At 41.0% G+C, this 18,778-nt stretch overlaps 2 protein-coding genes and 1 pseudogene across 2 annotated transcripts in view; 2 read left to right on the top strand and 1 right to left on the bottom strand.

Moving 5' to 3' along the window:
* The first annotated feature begins 7,633 nt into the window (after nucleotides 1-7,633).
* On the top strand, nucleotides 7,634-8,875 carry LOC122706520 (upstream-binding factor 1-like protein 1). The gene has a single exon (XM_043921752.1). It carries the CDS (start codon nucleotides 7,646-7,648, stop codon nucleotides 8,873-8,875), a length of 1,230 nt encoding a protein of 409 aa, XP_043777687.1. The 5' UTR covers nucleotides 7,634-7,645.
* Nucleotides 8,876-9,501: 626 nt separating this feature from the next.
* LOC122706515 lies at nucleotides 9,502-10,873 on the top strand (annotated as a pseudogene).
* A 2,789-nt stretch (nucleotides 10,874-13,662) lies between these two features.
* LOC122706513 (tripartite motif-containing protein 43B-like) overlaps nucleotides 13,663-18,778 on the bottom strand; it is a 6,018-nt gene continuing 902 nt past the window's right edge. The window contains 5 exon segments of the mRNA XM_043921726.1: nucleotides 13,663-14,162; nucleotides 15,216-15,331; nucleotides 16,426-16,532; nucleotides 16,784-17,014; nucleotides 18,304-18,399. Coding sequence (XP_043777661.1) covers nucleotides 13,663-14,162; nucleotides 15,216-15,331; nucleotides 16,426-16,532; nucleotides 16,784-17,014; nucleotides 18,304-18,399 — 1,050 coding nt within the window.

Here is an 18,778-nt window from a genome sequence, read left to right as displayed (position 1 = left end):
AAGTCCCTTGTTTATTGCATGTTTAATAAAACATTTTTTAAGCATTTTATCTAAGTTTCTGTCCCTTTAATAGGATTTAATTTCCAGTCACCTAAAACAGTGGTCTTTTAGACTCTGGAAACTTTCAAACTTAGGAGGGGGGGGGGGGACTCTGAATTCTACAAGCATGCCATTGTTTTAAAGGGAAGGGCTTGAGTTTATTGTTTTCTTACTAGAGAAAATAATAAGGGAAATTTCTTTTTTGAAAAGATAGGCATAAGATCTGCAAAAAAACTGGGAGGAGGGACAAGTTATTGCTATGTTGAAAGGAGATTAGTAGCAGTTGTTCCCTTCAATCTCATTTTAGGAAAAACTGTCATTCATTCATTCTGTTTCTTTATCCCCAGCTACTAGGAAATCTTCCTTGATGAGTTTTTCTCCTCACTAAAAGTTCATTTCCAAAGATGCCTGGGAAACACCCACAACTAAGTACTGTATTAACATAATCCTTTTAAGAAGAAAAATATTTATCTTCCTTCCATTTACAGAAAGAAAGCAGCCCAGTAAGAATCAAAGAAGGACATGGAGAAAAAATTTGCCTGATTTGTGGTTGGAAGATCAACACAGTTTCTAGAGAGCTAGAATCCAGAAAAGAAGTAAGAAGTTACATGGAGTAAGGGAAGGATTGCCTCCATATAAGTTTACTAATCCAACAGCATTTCTCAACGATTTTGTACAAATATTGTTCTTCATCAACCAGGTAAGAAGATACCATAGAGTCTATTATTTCCCTCAACATCTTATCTTTGAACACAAATCTGTAATTCTGTGTGTATCGAAAGTGGGAATATTAGGAAATATGTGACTGGACTATATAAATTTTTTTGGTATTTCTTTTCTTCTTTTCATTTCATTTATTTATTTCACTGAGCTGGGTCTTACTCTCTCTAGTTGCGGTGACTAGGGGCTACTCTAGTTGCAGTGGGTTGGCTTCTCGTGGTGGCTTCTCAGAACACGGGGTCTAGGTGCTGCAGCTTCAATAATTGTGGTTCAGGGGCTTAGTTGCCCTGGGGTCTTCCTGGACCAGGGACAGATTCTTTACCACTGGACCACCCCAGGGAAGTCCCGTTTTTGTATTTCTCTTTCATGTTATTACTTATTTGATTCACTAGCTTCTGTACTGTTGCCTTGCATGCTTTAGATTTTACAGTTTTAAATATCAACATATCTAAACTATGTTATGGATCTTACTGTTGTTGAAAATTCAATTAACAATCAAGGGGAAAAAAAGAGCATTTTACTCAAGCCAAGCTGAGGAGTATAACTCAGGAGACAGACTTGCAGAAGCTCTGAGAATTATTCTGCCTGTTAGAAGTGGAAGACACAGTCACAAATCTTTCAAGACAAAGTAACAGACATTAAAACTATATATTGATATTTTATATAAAGTTCACCAAAGATATATAGTCCAGGTGAAAAATGAAAGTGTTAGTCACTCTATCATGTCTGACTCTGCGATCCCATGGAATATAGCCTGCCAGGCTCCTCTGTCCATGGAATCTCCAGTCAAGAATATTGGAGTGGGTTGCCATTCACTTCTCCAGGGGATCTTCCCAACCCAGGGACTGAACCCAGGTCTCCCACGTTGCAGGCAGATTCTCTACCATCTGAGGGACAGTAGGAGAACCCCATTCTTTAACACTAGAAGTGTAACCCTTTAAAGAAGAGTGTTCTTTCCCAGCTCTGTATCGGGGTGTCATGATGACTTGCTACTCATTTTGTGTGTTATTACCTAGACTATGAGCATCACTGGTGGCTCAGAATCCACCTGCAATGTGGGAGACCTGGGTTCGATCCCTGGATCAGGAAGATCCCTGGAGAAGGGGATGGCTACCCACTCCAGTGTTCTTGCCTAGAGAATTCCGTGGACAGAGACACCTGACAGGCTACAGTCTATGGGGTCCCAAAGAGTCGGACACGACTGGGGGACTGACACTTATAAGAAGTTACGTTGCTAGCATTAGAAAAACGGGAAAAGAAATTTCTTTATGATCGGGTGGACACCCGCATCTTTGAGGAGATCTGGTTAGTGTGGAATGCAGATGGACACTGCACACTAGGGAAGGAGGGAGCAGGCCCAGATGAACACTGGAAGAGAACTTTGTTTAAATTTTTTCGTCATCACTAAAAATACAAATTTTATCATGAGCAATGTCTCATTTACTTTTTACACTGCAGTGGTTTCACTTGGGGGTGATTTTTCCTTCCAGAGGGCAATTGTTGATATGTGGATAAATGTTAAGTTGTCACAGTTGGATGTTATTATTATTTCATGGGTAGACACCATGGATTCTGTTAAGCAGCCTACAAGGCAGAGGAAAGCCCAACAAGAAAGAAATAAGCAGTTCCAAATGTCGTTGTTCTGATTTTAGAAAATCCCTGAGCTAGAGAATCTTAACATGGATTAGTAATAAGACTTTTAATTAGTCAGTTCCTGAAGAAACAGGCAATCAGTAAAAATTCCTGAATAAATGGAAAGCTAAGACTTTAAAGAGAACTTTTTTTTTTTTTTTTGCCTAAGATTTATGTGGAATTCCTTGAAATCACTCTGGATTATTAAACTCACATCTACTAGCCAACAGTATTTTAACTTGAGATTTTGTCACTATGACTTGAGACTTTGCCTTTCAGTCTGTAAACATGTTTTCAATACTGTGAATAACACATCTGAATGCATTCTTGGGTTATTCTGTTGCTTATGTATTAACATTTGTTTTAAGTACCAAGGGGCAGTTATGAACAACACAGACATCCTTCCTACTTTTATGAAGATTATAGTCAGGGAGCAAGGAAATGAATAAAAGCTATAGGAATTCTAGTTACAATTTGGATCAGTGTAAGGGGGGAAAAGGAATGTGCTAAAGGAATACATAATGAAGTATAAACTTAAGGCAGTGGCATAACGGAGTGGCATCTGAAGACAGACTTGAAGGATAAATAGGGTGGGGTGGGTGGAGATCCTGAGGTGGGAAAGAGCTTTGATACTCTTCTGTACATGGCTGAAAAAGCCATTGAATCAAACAGAGCAAGAAAACAAAAGTATAATGAGGTAAGTAAGGCTGAACTGGCTTCCTTGGTGGCTCAGTGGTAAAGAATGCTGCCAATGAAGGAGACTTAGGTTTGATCCCCATGTCGGGAAGATACCTTGGAGAAGGAAATGGCAGTCCACTCCAGTATTCTTGCCTGGGAAATCCCAAGGACACAGGAGTCTGATGGCTACAGTCAACGGAGTTGCAAAAGAGTTGAACACGACTAAATATCACCAACAAAGGCCTAAATATTCAGAGTTTTGTTAGACTCAAAAAGTATTTTAATCTTGACTATGTATTCATACTTCTTTGCTACTTTTGAAAAATTATCTATTGGTATAATAGTTTTTCTTTCTTATAAGGTCCCCTACAGATATCATCTTGTGCACAGTTTTCTTGTCAATACTATAATTTTGTTTCCTTCTCTTTCCCACTGCCATTTTTATAGATTACATCAGCTTGGACCTCCCAAAAGAATTGCATGGAAGCAGTGACAATGGCTGTAAGTGAAAGTCGCTCAGTTGTGTCTGACTCTTCATGACCCCCATGGACTGTAGCCTGCCAGGCTTCTCTCTCCATGGAATTCTCTAGGCAAGAATACTGGAGTGGGTAACTGTTACCCTTCTCCAGGGGATCTTCCCAACGCAGGGATCAAACCCAGGTATCCTGCATTGCAGGTGGATTCTTTGCCGTCTGAGACACCAGCAAAGTGATAGTGACTATCCTTGATCTTATTTCTGGTTTTAAAGAGAATGCTTCTAGTGATTCCCCATTTACAATGACATTAGTTATATGTATTTTATTTAGTTATATTTATTTTAATCTTATACTTTCTCTGATTTAATAATATTCCCTTTTATTCACACCTTTCTAAAAGTTTTTATTGTGACAATATGTCACATTGTTTTAGACTTCCTTTAGGTCTTAGGAAATTGTCAACATGTGTTTAGAATAATGTATTTGGTAACTATTGGATTTTGTTTCTGTTAATAAGGTTAATCTTGTTAACTGAGTAGTCAATTCCTTAATGTCTTTACTGAAGCTTCCCCCTCCCCCCTCCCCCCCCTGCTTAATTTATCCATAAATGAGATATATGTTCATTGCTTAATATATATATATGATATAATTGCCATATATGCAATAATATATTGCCATTGTTTCTATCAGTTTTTTAAAGTGATTTTTCAGGTTTTTATTTATGTATTTATTTTTGGCTGAGTCGGATCTTCACTATTGTTCACTGGCTCTTCTCTAGTTGCAAGGGGCAGGCTTCTCATTGCAGTGGCTTCTCTTGGTGTGGAGCACAGTCTCTGGAGCACGCGGGCTCCAGTAGTTGCAGTGCTAGGTCTCAGTAGTTTGGGCTCACAGGTTCTACAGCACAGGCTTAATGTTGTGATCTCTGGGACCTGGGATCAAACCAGTGACCCCTGCGTGGCAAGGCGGATTCTTAACCACTGAACCACCAAGGAAGCCCTCTATCTTTTTTTTTTTTCATTCTAAGACTATCAGTTGTCTACATGTTTCTATTTCATATGTATTATTGAATTGAATATTTTTTATTGTGTATTCACCTTTCAAGACACACTAAATGTTTAATATTTTGTCTGATGGCAAATCAAAGCTGTTAATTTTCTCTCACTTTACCATCTTCTACTATTGTATTTTCAAGTTTTCTCTATCATGTACTAGTGTCTCTTATAAATATATATCACAAATATATATATACTTTCTTTTTGTTCAGCATTAAAAAAGAAAGCATTTCTTAACTGGTAAATTTAATCCATTTATGTTAATTTTAATTAACCTAAGTCTTTTTAGATTGGCTTCTTTGAGTCAGCAATAACATTTAAAATCTCTCCATGTCTACTGCTGGCTTAATAGCTTGTTCTATTTAGCACTGCATTATATATCATTGTTTTGATGTACCACAGTTTATCTGTTAACCTATCCTGAGGGACTTCTTGATTTCTTTCAAATTTTGGCAATTATGAATAAAGTTGTTACACACCTACACATGCAGGTATTTTTGTGGACATAAGCTTTTGACTCATGGTGGGTAAACACCAAGAAGTATGATTGCTGGATTGAATGCTAACATTATGTTTTGTTTTCTAACTAAAGCCCCCATGGAGAAACTCTATGCCAAACTCTTTTTCCAAAGTGGCTGAACCATTTCCCATTCCCATCAGCAATGAATGAGAATTTCTGTTTTTTTCTGTGGCTCTATATCCTTGCCAGCATTTGTTGTTGCCAGTGTTTTGCATTTTCATCATTTTAAGAAGTATGTAGTGGTATCTTATTGTTTTAATTTGACACATTGTTTGGTGATATATGCTATTGAACATTTTTTTACATGCTACTTTCCATTGGTATATCGTGTATGGTTTAGTGACTGTTCGGGTCTTCCGCCACTTTTTAAATAAGTTTATTTTCATTTGAGTTCTGTTGAGTCTTAAGAGTTCTTTGTGTTTTTTGAAAGTGGTGTGTTATATATGTTCTTTGCAAACACTTTCCCTCAGTCTTTGGTTTGTGTTTTCATCCTCTTGACAATGTCCTTTGCAGGGTAGACGTTTTTAAATTGTAATGCAATCTACCCTATGAATTATTTTTTTCATGTATCATGCCATTGGCATTACATGTTAGGAGTCATCAACATACTCAAAGTTATCTACATTTTCTTCTCTGTTATCTTCTAAAGGGTTTTATAGTTTTACATTTAGATCTATGATGTGTGTATGTGCATGTGTGTGTGCTTGGTCATGTCCAACTCTGACCTATGGACTGTAGCCCTCCAGAGTCCTCTGTCCATGGAATTTTCCAGGCAAGAATACTGGAGTGGGTTGGCATTTCTTCAACAAGGAGATCTTCCCAACCCATTGAACCCAGGTCTCCTGCATTGCAGGTGGATTCTTTACCACTGTGCCACCTGGGATGCCCCAGATCTATGATGTAGTTTAAGTTAATTTTTGTGAAACGTGTAAGATCTGTGCTTAGATTTTTTTTTTGGTATGTGCTATCTTTTTTTCCTGCACCATTTGTAGAAAAACATGCATTTCCCCCCTCCTTTGTATTGGCTTAATTCCTCTGAATTCCTCTTAATTCAGAGGAATTAAGCCAATATACAATATAGACCTATATATATATAATATATATATATATATATATAAAGACCTATAAAATATAGACCTATATAAAAATATAGGCCTATATATATATAAAGAGAGAGCAAATAGGTATAATATACAGAAGAGTTAGACTGCCCTAAAATTATTTTGTGATCCCCTGTTCATCAATCCCCCACCGTAAACCTCTGAAACCACTATCATCACCATGTGTGTTCAGGTGTGTCAAACTCTATGCTACTCCATGGACTGTAACCTGCCAGGCTCCTCTGTCATGGAATTTTCCCAGGCAAGAATAATGGAGTGGGTTGCCATTTCCTCCTCCAGGGGATCTTCTCGACCTAGGGATCGAACTGGCATCTTTGCATCTCTTGGATTGGCAGGTGTACTTGATTCTTTACCACTAGTGCCACTTGGGAAGATCAAACTCCTGAAAATGACAAGTTATTTCACCATCTCCATACTTTTGTTTTTCTAGAATGCCTTACAGTTGGACTCATGAAATACATATTCTTTTCAGATTAGCTTCTTTCACTTAGTGATATGTATTCAGGTATACTCCATGTCTCTTTCTAGCTTCATCTCTCATTTCTTTTCAGCAGTGAATAATGTTCCATTGTCTGTAGGTAGTGTAGTTTCTTTATCCAGTCACCTATCTAAAGACATGTTGGTTGCTTTCAAGTTTTGACAATTATGAACAAAGCTGCTAAAGCATCTCTGTGCAGTTTTTTTTTTTTTTTACAAGTACAGGTTTACAGCCAATTTGGTTAAATACAAAGAAATATGATTACTGAATAATATTAAGAGGATATTTAGTTTTATAAGAAGGTTCCCTATTATTGTTCAGAATGCTTGCATCATTGTGCATTCCCATTAACAATGAATCAAAGTTTCTGTTTTTCCAAATTCTCTCCAGGATTTGGTAATGTCACTGTTTGGGATTTTGGACATTCCAATACATGTACCATGGTATCTCATTGGTATTTTAAAGTCCTTTCCTTTTCAGGAATTTTAATTTTTTAAATTTTGTTTCATTTTCACTTATTATTTGCCCCCTGAGGGGGGAACCGGTCTTTTGTTTTGTTCATTTGTATGTAAAACAACCTGTGGTAAGACTGATTGGAAAGCATGTTGGGAAGGTGCCTGAGGATTTTTAATTATGCAAAAGAAGCTTCATAAGGTTCAATAAGAGTCTCAACTCATAGGTTGGGCCAGTTTTCATTTACATTCTTCAGGGTAAATGAAATGATAGAAAGGATATATCTCAAGTGGGGTATGCTTCTCTCATGTATCACATAGGAGAACTTTCCTTTTCTTTCTCCACAGAAAGATAGAATTGCACACTGCAAGACTTCAGAAATAACTCACCTGCTGAATCTTGGGAGTGACGAAGCTGAAAATTCTGCTGTGGTGTCTGAACTGCTGGGACCATTGAAGTGTCCCAAAGACCTAGAAATGACGATGCCTAAAAGTCAAGATGACTGGTCCAAGGAAGACATTGTGCAGTTACTGGAATGTATGGAGAAAAACATTCCATCCAATGACAGGCATACATTCAAAACAACTCAGTCAGTGATGGACTGGGGTAAAGTAGCTTTTAAAGATTTTTCTGGGGAAATGTGCAAACTCAAATGGTTAGAGGTTTCCTATAACTTGAGAAAGTTTCGCACTTTGAAAGAATTAGTCCTGGAAGCTAAGGAAAATGTTAACAATTCCAAAAGCAGAAAACACAAGAAACATCCTGATCTACCCAAGAAGCCCCTGACAGCTTACCTCCGTTTTTTTAAAGAGATGAGACCTCAGTACCTCCAAAAACACCCCAAAATGAGCAACCAGGAGCTGACCAAGGTTCTGTCTGAGGAATACAGGAAGCTGCCGGAACAGCTCAAGCTGAAATACCTTAAAGATTTCCAGAAAGAGAAACAGGAGTTTCTGGAGAAAATGGCTCTGTTCAGAGAACAGCACCCTGATCTAGTCCAGAACTCCAAGAAACCCTATGTCCCCAAAAGAAGTCAAAGCAAAGTGCCAAAGAAGATTCAGGAAAATGTGCAAAAAGTAAAATCTCCTTCAGAAAACAAATTATCCATGGAAAGGAAATTCCACGGAGAGCCCAAGAAGCCCCCGATGAATGGCTATCACAAGTTCCACCAGGATCTCTGGTCAAGCAGGGAGCTGAAAGTGATTCCCCCGAGGGAGCGCATGGTGGAGATCAGTAGACGCTGGCAGCGGGTCCCCCAGGACCAGAAGGAGCTTTATAAGAAGCAGGCAGAGGAACTGCAGACACAGTACAAGGTGGACCTTGATCTCTGGCTCAGGACTCTGTCTCCTGAAGAATACACTGCCTACAGAGAGGCGACCTGTGCTAAGCGTAAGAACATGAGCGTGACGGGGGACCCAAACCTGAAGATTAGAAGGATGGATCTGCAGTCCCCATCATTAGGAAATTCTCAAGGAAGGCTTAGAGAGGACCCGGGGCTTCAGGCTGCAGAGTTAGCATCATCAGACACGATTGGAGAACATTCTCCTGCTTCAGGGAGATCAGAAGAAAATGAGGAAGATGCAGAGGAGGATGCCACTAACTCCTCAGACCAGTGCAGAGAAGATGAAGACTGTGAATTTGAAAGCAGTGGGGATGAAGATGAAGATTGTAATAGTGAGAGCACTGTCTCTAACTTGCCTTCCTAAGGGGTCTCCTCTGACTCAGACTCCAAAATTCATTTTTTATCCCTTAAATGGTGGAACAAAGGACTTTCCAGCAAAACTCTAGGGAATCTATGTCAAAGGGAGTGTGGAGTCTCCTCTTTGCCTGTTTCCTTCCCTCTTTTCCTTCATTCCTTCTTTCTCTCTTTCCTTTCCCTTTCTCCTCCATCTAAAGGAGGACAGGTTGGGAAGAAGAGAACTTGAGAAGTATTCACTGCATCAAGTCATATACACGAGAGGAGTGGACACTGCTGGGAGAATAACTGTAAATACGAACTAGCGTTGCTCCAACCTCCAATACCACCCACCCCTCCTCCTGTGAACCAGGATATATTTGAAAATCTGTTTAAGGTTGATGCCCTCTCATTATTCTTTCTGTTTTTCCCCCTAAAAGTTCCTGGCTTCTTTCATTTTTTGTTTTCATGAAAACTTGCATTTACTAAATAGTTGCATCTTTTATATACTCAAAAATAGGTTTGAGTGTTAATTTTGTTGCTAGAAATCTTAGAGGTTTATTTTACTGTTCATAACTGTGTTTCTCAGTAAACAATTATAATATCAGAAATAATGATAATATTTACACTTGTTATACCTGAAATTTATTTCACACTATGTCTTGCCATATGTCTAAAGTGATGTTTATAGTGAAGCTATGTTATTGTCCTGATTGTGACTTTAATGCTGATGCTCCAAAGCATTAAGGCAGGGTTTCCACTGATGATACCTGGAGGCTGAGTCTTCAAGGAGCACTTCAGCCCTGTGCATGCACTGCTTGAAGGTCATGTTCTCCTTAAAGCCACTGCAACCCACTGAAGCCCAAACGCACCTGCAGCTTGGCTCCCTGCTCTGCCTTCACACTGAGAACAGAGAGCAGGCAGGTAGCCACCTGGAGAGGGCAGGCTGACATCGCAGCAAAACCCGCTGTTTCAAAGATGCTAAATCTGAAGCAGCAAGGTTTTTGTCTGAATTATGCTGTCAAGAGACGTCCACTGATTCAAGAAAGTCCCTGCTGTGAGAAGCAACCTAGATCTCACCGCCGAGCCTGTCCTGGCACTGAAGCTTGGTCGTCCAGTTTACACGACTGCACACACTTGAGAAGGACCCCATGTCAGCCTGCTACCTCCTGCGTGTGGGGCCGCGAACACCCGGGTGGTGGGATCTGAGTACACATGGGTGCTGTTCCTGCTCAGCAAGGGATGTGGCTGCTGTTGCAGGAAGTCCACCCACTGTTGACCCTCGGTGAACAGGTAATATGTCACCCACAAGGGAACCCCACTCAGAAAGGCTCTGTGTATCTTCTTCCTGGTGCTCCAGGTAGATGCTCCTGATGCCAGGCAGGTAAACAGTAAGAAGCAGCAACAGCAGTGCATTTAGACCGTCACCACACTGTGCTCGAAGAGATCCTGCTGATCCTGCAGATCCAGCAAACCCGCCGACCTCTTCCACCCGTTTCCCAAGGAGCACACATGCACACTTGTCAACGTGGAGACTGTGACGTACTCCATGCAAGCTAGCTACCAAGAGAAGGCGCAGAAGCACGCAGACTTGTCCTCTTGCGGCTGGAGAAGCTTAAGATGCTCGATTGCAGCCCGTCCTGTCCTCCTTCCAAATAATCCTGCGTGAGTACCCCGGCACGTGCAGGCTGGGCAGAGGATACGGGCTGCTGGGCTGCAGGAGATCTCCCAGGTCTGTTGGCTGCACCAGCAATGTGACCCCCGCCTTCCCACCCTCCTAGCCACACAGCTCAGCTGCATACTCTGCCGGGCCTGGCCTGTGTCTCTGCCAACGGCATGGACAGTGCTGAAGCCCAGTTCACCACAGCTTTGAGGCTCACCAGTGACTGGGAGCTGTGGGCCTTCATCGTCACCAACCTGGTGAGCGGGTGTATAAAGGAAGGAAACAGACACCCAGAGGGAACTGAACAGTTCGCTGGAGAGGGTCAGTCCAGACCACAGCCTGGCTGCCAGCTCCTACTACCTCTGAGTGTGTGGCTTTTCTACCTGGGTGTGCTCTTCTCCTTCCTCCAGAGCCAATACAAGGAGGTCAGACACGCTCTCCATCATGTTTATCTATGTTTAAGCCTTTCTTTGCTTCTAGGGCATTTTGTATGTAGAGCCGATTAAATAAGAACCTTAACAGTTAACATCTGTCTTGATATGAAAGTGCTTGTAGTGACCATTCTGTTATCTGTATACATGTAAAGTTAGGGATAAGCTCTCAAGTGTGCAGTTAGAAATTCAGTCTGTGCCTGGGTGCTCAGACACTCAGTTGTGTCCAACTTGTGACCCTGTGGACTGTAGCCTATGAGGATCCTCTGGAATTTTTCAGGAAGAATACTGGAGTGGGTTGCTTTTTCCTCCTCCAGGTGATCCAGGGATCGAACCCATGTCTCCTGCACTGGCAAGTGGATTCTTTACCACTGGGCCACCTGGGAAGCCCCCTGCCAAAATTCAGTACTTGATATTTAATATTCCACTCTAGCTTCACGGAGGCCACCCCAAGTGTACATGCATGTGTACATTTGTGTGAACTTTGAGCCTTTTCTTCACCTTTCAGTTATGTAAAGCTGTCGTAAATACCATCCGATGAGTCCCAGTTCAGTGCCTCACAGTTTTTTAATCATAAGAATTTAAAACAGACAGCAAGCAAGCCCCCAGGGAGCCATTACAGCTAGTCTCATACAGCTAAAGTGAAGTGAAAGTCGCTCAGTCATGTCTGACTCTTTGCGACCCCGTGGACTGCAGCACGCCAGGCTTCCCTATCCTTCACTATCTCCTGGAGTTTGCTCAAATTCATGTCCATTGAGTCATGTTTGGCAAGCTGTCTTTTAATGGGTTTGTAATGTCTTATGTTTTTAGCAGACTGTATCTGCAGCTGGTGCTTTTAATTAGCGGAAAAAATTGTAAATACAAAATATTGTTTAAAAGACATAACCATAGAACACAACTTCTCACTTGTGGATTTTTTTCTGTGTGTTCCAAGTAAGAGAACTTGAAGCAGCCATTGAAAAAATAAAATGAAGTACTCCCCCCCCCGCCCCGATTCTTGTAGGTGCTTTTGGTGTTGTGGTAAATAGAAAAACACACTTTCATTCTCATGGCTATGAGGTAATATCTGTACTTAAATGAATTCTAAATGGTTGAAATGCTGAATGTATTTGGAAAACCATGCTGCAAATTATATAATTTGCTTCTCTGCCCAATATGAAATTTGTAAAATTAGCGCCAAAGACATGATTCTTTTTATTTCAAATAGCAGGTAATATAGGAGACTCTAGCTACTAAGATGTAGTAAGATTTATTGAAGAAGAAAAGTTAAAAATTTACGTAACCTCCTCCTTCTGCCTCTGTAACTCCGCTTGCCCCTTGCAAAGTCTAGATCACGTAGGTCACATAGTCTTAGAAAGTGGGGACTTGCAATACTAGGAAATGGAGTTTATCTCACTCACCTTGTCCTGCTCTTTGCAGTCATCCAACCCCTGCAACCCTGCTTAATCATGCCTGTCCAGGTCAGACATCCCCCTCCCCACGTTGACCATTATTCCTGCGCGTGAAACCCCTAGTTTAAACCAGCCTATTAACAGCTAGTGTTGCCCACTACAGTCTGTCTATAAAAACTCTGTAACCCCTTTGTTCTGGGCTCGGAGCTTGGAGTGTTAACTCCTCTGGACCCGCCGGTGTAATAAATCTGATTCTCCAACTCTCCCAGTGTGGTGCTTGTTTCTCGAGTGCTGGTTTTGGCAACATTTCAACATGAGCTAGAGAGTAAGTTTAAGTAATCAGTATTGAAAAACTTATCAATATATATTTAGAAAGTATCTTTAGTGCTAGAAATACAATGGTGAATATGTAATTCAGTGTGGGGCAAAAATATTTAAATAAAAGAAAAAGTGCTCTATTGTATGATTGGAAAATGGGAACAGACAATGCTCCCATCCCATCCTTCATGCCCAGGTGATAATCCTAAATTAAAATAATATAAAAGTGTAACATACCACCAGTATGATTGCAATGCCCAGAGTCACCCCCACACTTATAATATCTACACTTAACAGAGCCTCCAACATACAAATACACTTAAGCTCAATGTGTGTAATCTAATTAGTTTTTGACATCCACTTTTAAATCCTGAAAGCTTAAACTTTTAGACTCTCGTCCCTAACTTTTACTGCAAAACTCCTTTCCAATCAGGAGTATTTATTAATTTCTTCAGGCAAAGATTTCTCCAGTGCCCCTCATGAAGCACTTTCTTTTTATTATTGTACAAGAAAAGGACCTGCTAATTCTGGATTCTCTGAAAGAAATGCTTATCCCAGTCTCCAGGGTCAGTGGAGATTTCCCTGCAAATCGGTTTTCGCCCGGAGGGTGAATAGATGTGTAGGACAGAGTAGTTTGTGAGGAAGGAGAAGAAGGTTGAAGGCTGACCTGGATCTGGTTAGGGATCAGGTCTGTCCATGTTGTTTAAGCCCTGGGGGGCAGGAAATGGGAAGCACAAGGTCATATTTTGTTGAGTCCAGCAAGCTCACAACACAGGTGAATATATTTCATATATTCCAGACAAATGGCTATAAAGGAAAATTTCACTGTCAAGATGATAGCAGAAACCAACAAAAGTTTGCAGTTGACACCTGCTTTATAACACAGCAGTGAATAGGAGGGTCCATTACAGTAGAAAGAGCCTAAAGACAATGAAGGATTCTTTTGCAGCACTGGACAAGGGCTCCCTCAGAGAAGGCGTCCTGAGCATCCCATCAGGGCCGTGACTCAGCCTCCTCACCTGTGGCCAGTGCAGATGAAGGGCCTGACAGGGAAAGTGAACATGCCATCATCATACCTCCAAAGGAGGGAGTGCTTGGTAACATCCACAAAACTAATACTCCCACTGTCACAATCAAGGAACACCCCAACCCTGTCCAGAGGTCTCTCTATGTACAGAGGCGTGGTCGGGGCGGTGGTCCAGAGTTGGTAATGGTCATCCTGCTTCACACACAGAAGGAGAAACTTGTCCCTGTTGGACTCGTCCAGTATGCCGTCGTCCTTCCTTATCCAGGAATCCTTACAGACGCCTACAGCCCAGTCCCAAGAGCTGTCCACGAGCATCTCCCAGTACTGTTTGCCAGAGGTGAAGCTCTGGGCTCCCCATGCAGCAAAATACTTCGATGTTCCACCATCCAAAGATGCATGAAGGCTGGGATGTTCATACATCAGATGTCTTGCATCATCGAACAGCCTGATGTGCTGACTGCTTACTTCCTTATTGAGTGAAAAGTTGACTATGGAGAGATGAGAGAAAAAGCCAGTCAAAATGAATATTAAAATAAAATGATCTATGAGAGAAGAGGGTTTATCTAGAGTCTCACTGGGTGAAAAGTCTTAAGGTTATTAGAAATATAGTTTCAACTGGAAAACATTGAATTCAAACATTGCCAGGATATCTGCCAAGGAAATAAATTATTAGTTACCATGGAAAAAACTGCTTAAAAACTCAGAGATTGTAAACAATAGGGAGGTGATGTCTACTTCTGGCTGGGTACTTTTTATTACATCTAAAAGACTGGACAACAGGCATTGATCATCTCCAAGATCATGACAGTATATCTTACCTTCACCTCCATTACTCCTGCTGAAGAGAAAAAAAAAAATACATTGTAGAATAGAGAATTGGTGATCATTCTTCCATTTCAGTTAAATTAGCAAATGGACATTGAGGAAACAAAACCTAAGGATGGTTTCTTAAAAGTGATTTCCTTATAGACTTTTTTCTGCTTTTGATCTTCGGTTCCAGCCTAAGGTCTAGTCTTCCACTTCCTGACAAGTCACCCTCCAGGAGGAGGTTTATCATGGAGCTCTGTGGGGCCCATCCACCAACCATTTATTTGCTTCCCTGTGGTTTCCATAATTTTGAGTCTTATATGTTTTTTCAGATTATATCAATGGGAAAACATATTATACATTCAATTGCTAAGAAACTTCCTCTATGTAACTACACTTAGACTCTGAAACTGGAATATCCTGGATTAATAACCAATTTTCAGTGAACAACTGACATGGTACATGATGATATTTCTAGGGACCCAGGAGCCATTTTTGGAGTATGTCCGTTTCTTCATTATACAGATTATTCAAATTTATAAGTAATCGATGAGGCATGAATCGCATCAGCCCCTGCACCAGCCTGTGTGTATCCTGTAGAGGATTTTCGTGACTCTGTGACCGCACATGTCTGTACGCGCCTATTTGCAGGCTGTTCTGCACAGGCTGAGAGATGAAGAGGGAAAGACTGTCTGCAGAAACCAACACTGAGGGACCCTGCAGGGAAGACGCACCGGTGGGGTGACGCTCACCCCGGAAGCGGTGGAGCCAGTCCATCTGCCTGGCCATGGGTCGCGCAGGGAGTTCTGGGAGCAGAGGCTGAGGCACGTGCAGCTTTGCTGACTCACCCCTGTAAGAGGAAGATGCGGGTCATCCTTCTGCTGCCCAGGGCTTCTTGAACACAGCCTTTATGATAAGACAGCATCCTTCAGGTCAACACTCTTCATCTAAATCCTTTTCCCCACAAGCATGGGATAGGATCAGGCTCTTCTTGGGACATTTTTTTCTCATTGTCTGTTTTCACCCCCTTTCCCCAGAGGTACTTACTTTTCTCACCTAATGCCTGGAAATACTAGTCCTTGAGCTTCAACATGTTTATGATCTTGAAATTTTAAATCAGTAAAAACTGGCCTTTTGGAAAAGTCTGCATTGGGCATGGCAACACTTACCTCCCTCAGCCACAGGAGCAAAATATGCTATTAATTACTTCCATTCAAGTGTAACAGGAAATTATATTCAACAAAACAGACACGGATATGTGTGTGTTAAGTTGCGTCCAATTCTGTGTGACCCTATGGACTGTAGCCTGACAGGCTTCTCTGTCCATGGGATTCTCCAGGCAAGAATACTGGACTGGGTTGCCATGCCCTCTTCCAGGGGATCTTCCCAACTCAGGGATCGAGCCTGCACCTCTTGTGTCTCCTGCATTGGCAGGCGGGTTCTTTATCACTAGCACCACCTGGGAAGCCCCATAGATACATATACACACAAGTAATGTAGTATTGTCTGACACGCTACATGTTCCCTTTGCTAAATGCAGCTTGATCTCACACAGCCTTCACAGTGCCATCATCAGCATCACAAGATCAGACTTACCATTTCAGTTTGTTTCCCAATTCATGTCAAAAATAAAATAAGGAAACATAAGACAAGACCTCTTCATAAGTAGCCAACCAATATTTGTGTCGGGAAAACTTCAGAAAAGTTCTTATCACCACCATGAGGAAACAGTCGGGAAACCCATTGTCTTTTTTCTCCCCAAAGGAAATTGACACAGCTTGTTGAGAGAATCCAAATTCTCGATAAATTAAGAAATTCGGAGGGAGAAGAAAAGAGAGAAAGTACAAGGGTAGTGATTGGACAACCCTCAGCTCTCTGTAAATTGATGTTTCCTAGGGCTTGTCCTAAAAGCTTAATATGTCCCAAACTAAAGGCAACTCAAACCTGGGATATTCCAACAGGAGGTGAAAAGTTACGAATGTATCTAAAATTTCTCCCATTGCCCAATTGGAGATCAAAACATTGAATGGCAGTAAAAAAGTTGTTCCTTTCTGGTTTTTACAGAATCAATTTACAAAAGATTTTGAGAAGGGAATATTCCCTGAGGAGTCTCCATCATCACAATTCTGCAAAGCTTGCTCAATCATGATTTGCATGAGTAGCACTTTCTCTATAATATTTCCCACTAGGAGAGACTCCAACCTTAGGATGCAAGAGATGAAAGAATAGACCCCCTAGTACCATCTAATGGGCATCGAAGGTGTGAGCTTCAGATAATACATTTTCAGCCCTCGGTCCTTACCTGGTGCAGCTCCACATTTGGTTTATAGGACATTTTCTTGAATTCTGTGTATATTACTTTGAGATCTGTCTTCTTTCCACTCAGTTCCTTTTGTCTCTTCCTGATTTGCTTGTAAATCTTTTGGCCTTCTTTTGTAATAAACCCTTTGTAGTAATTTTCTCCCTCCTGAAGAATTGGAGTTAACATCTGATAAGTTTTCCTAATCATGTCTCCATATCCATTCACGTAAAACTGTTGGGAGAGGAGTTTCAACAGCATTTAGTTTGCTCTGACTCATTCTGTCTACCAAGAAGCTACATCCATCTTAAAGTCATATCTTCCCTCTTCTCAGAAATCTTCTTTCCTTCACTTATTTTCCACGATTTTTGACTAGGTCAAGAGTCAAACCCACCCTTTTCTCAAATAACTTCCATCCATTTCATACAGATGATTCTGAAACATCTGAAGAAAATCTTTTCATGGGTCATTTCTTTCATATGCCTCCTAACAAATCTGAAAGACCTGTGCAAGCAATTGAAATCTATGGGTAATTCATGCATCAAATCTGAAAGACTCGTGCAAGCAATTGAAATCTATGGTAATTCATGCATCATGTGCAGTATCCTGATTTCAATGTTAAGAAGTAAACTGATGTCTCATCTCAAACCTCCCAAACTCCCTAGCCTGACTTCTCTCTGAGCAGCTATGTTCCATTTTACCCTTGGGGTTGGTATCCTAAGGAAAGATCTTCAGATTTTCATCTACTGCTCTCAAACAGATGCTCATCCTCCCAGTCTTTTCTTTCTGCCCTCCTTTTCTCTACAAACAGGTTCTGTAAGGTCACAGGTTCCTACCCACATTGTTTAGAAGGGCATTCATCCTCATTCCGTTGCATATTCCTTCCCAGCATTGATGAATTCACTCTCTCACTCTTTATCTGTTTCTCTTTATTCCTTTCCCTCCTGAGGTTTTTCTTTAACATGTCACATTTTCTGCTTACTCGCTAGCTGTCACTCTTCACCATGATAGTCACACCCCTCACATTGCAGTTCAGTTTCCTTTGTATCCACCCGAGCTCATGTACTAATCAGATTGAAAATACCTGTGTTTCTCAATAATATGTCCCTTACTTCCTAGAATGTATGACTTACACAGAAATCTGTGCCTGAAATAACCCAGGAATTTTTAAATGCCCCCTTGATCTTCAGAATGAGAACTGATCTTAAACCTGAGAAGTTTCCCTGAGATCCTGAGTCCCGGGTGTGGAGTTGTCCATGTCCCATCCTGTGTCTCCATCTTAGCAATTGTGCCACATGCTTCTAATGGATCTTTGCTGTAGTTCCTGATCCATTAGAGTCCAAAAAGCCCAAGAGGCTTGGGAATGTAGGTTGAAATGGTACATGGAATATTATTCTAGATAGTGTTCAACCCATTCTCTGAATTTTTTAGCACATGATTATTTCACCTCAATCTATTAAGGGACAAGTTTCTAGCATGTATGCCTCGAACTTTTCCAAACAGAAATGCATTCTCCTATTTACCATCCAAGCATCAGCTCGTTCGTCATATTTTTTGAGGTTTCTTTCAATATCTTGTATCTTTTCCCATAAAGATCTCATTTGGTTTGCCAACTTCTCCTGTAAAAGAATTAAATTTTAGTGCCAGAAAAGAATGAGGTTTCAGACTTCAAATGAGGGAGTGTACTAGGGAATATCAGATACAGGAACTGGAGGAAGACTAGCAAGGCTATGACAGATCACCACATTTCCCTGTTCTTCCTCACTAATGATCAATTTCAGGAGATTCTGCACCACAGAACCACACCGAGGGAATCATCCGTTTAGGGAAAGGAACAAAGTTTTGTTGAAGATAGCTAATTTTAAGATACTGTGGCATCTTGTATCAGAGTGTGATTCTAGTGATGCTTGTCCCCTGTTAAATCCAACATCCTGTATCTCCCTTCTTTGTCCAGGGTTAGGGAACCGATCCAATGGAAAAGACTTTTTACGCTTGTAG

The sequence above is a fragment of the Cervus elaphus genome, chromosome 2 (assembly GCF_910594005.1).
Source record: "Cervus elaphus chromosome 2, mCerEla1.1, whole genome shotgun sequence".
Taxonomy (NCBI): Eukaryota; Metazoa; Chordata; class Mammalia; order Artiodactyla; family Cervidae; genus Cervus; species Cervus elaphus.
This window is presented reverse-complemented; position numbering and strand designations above follow the sequence as displayed.

Coding starts and splice junctions, on each gene's coding strand:
- LOC122706520 (XM_043921752.1), top strand. CDS start 7,646: ATGACGATGCCTAAAAGTCAAGATGACTGGTCCAAGGAAGACATTGTG.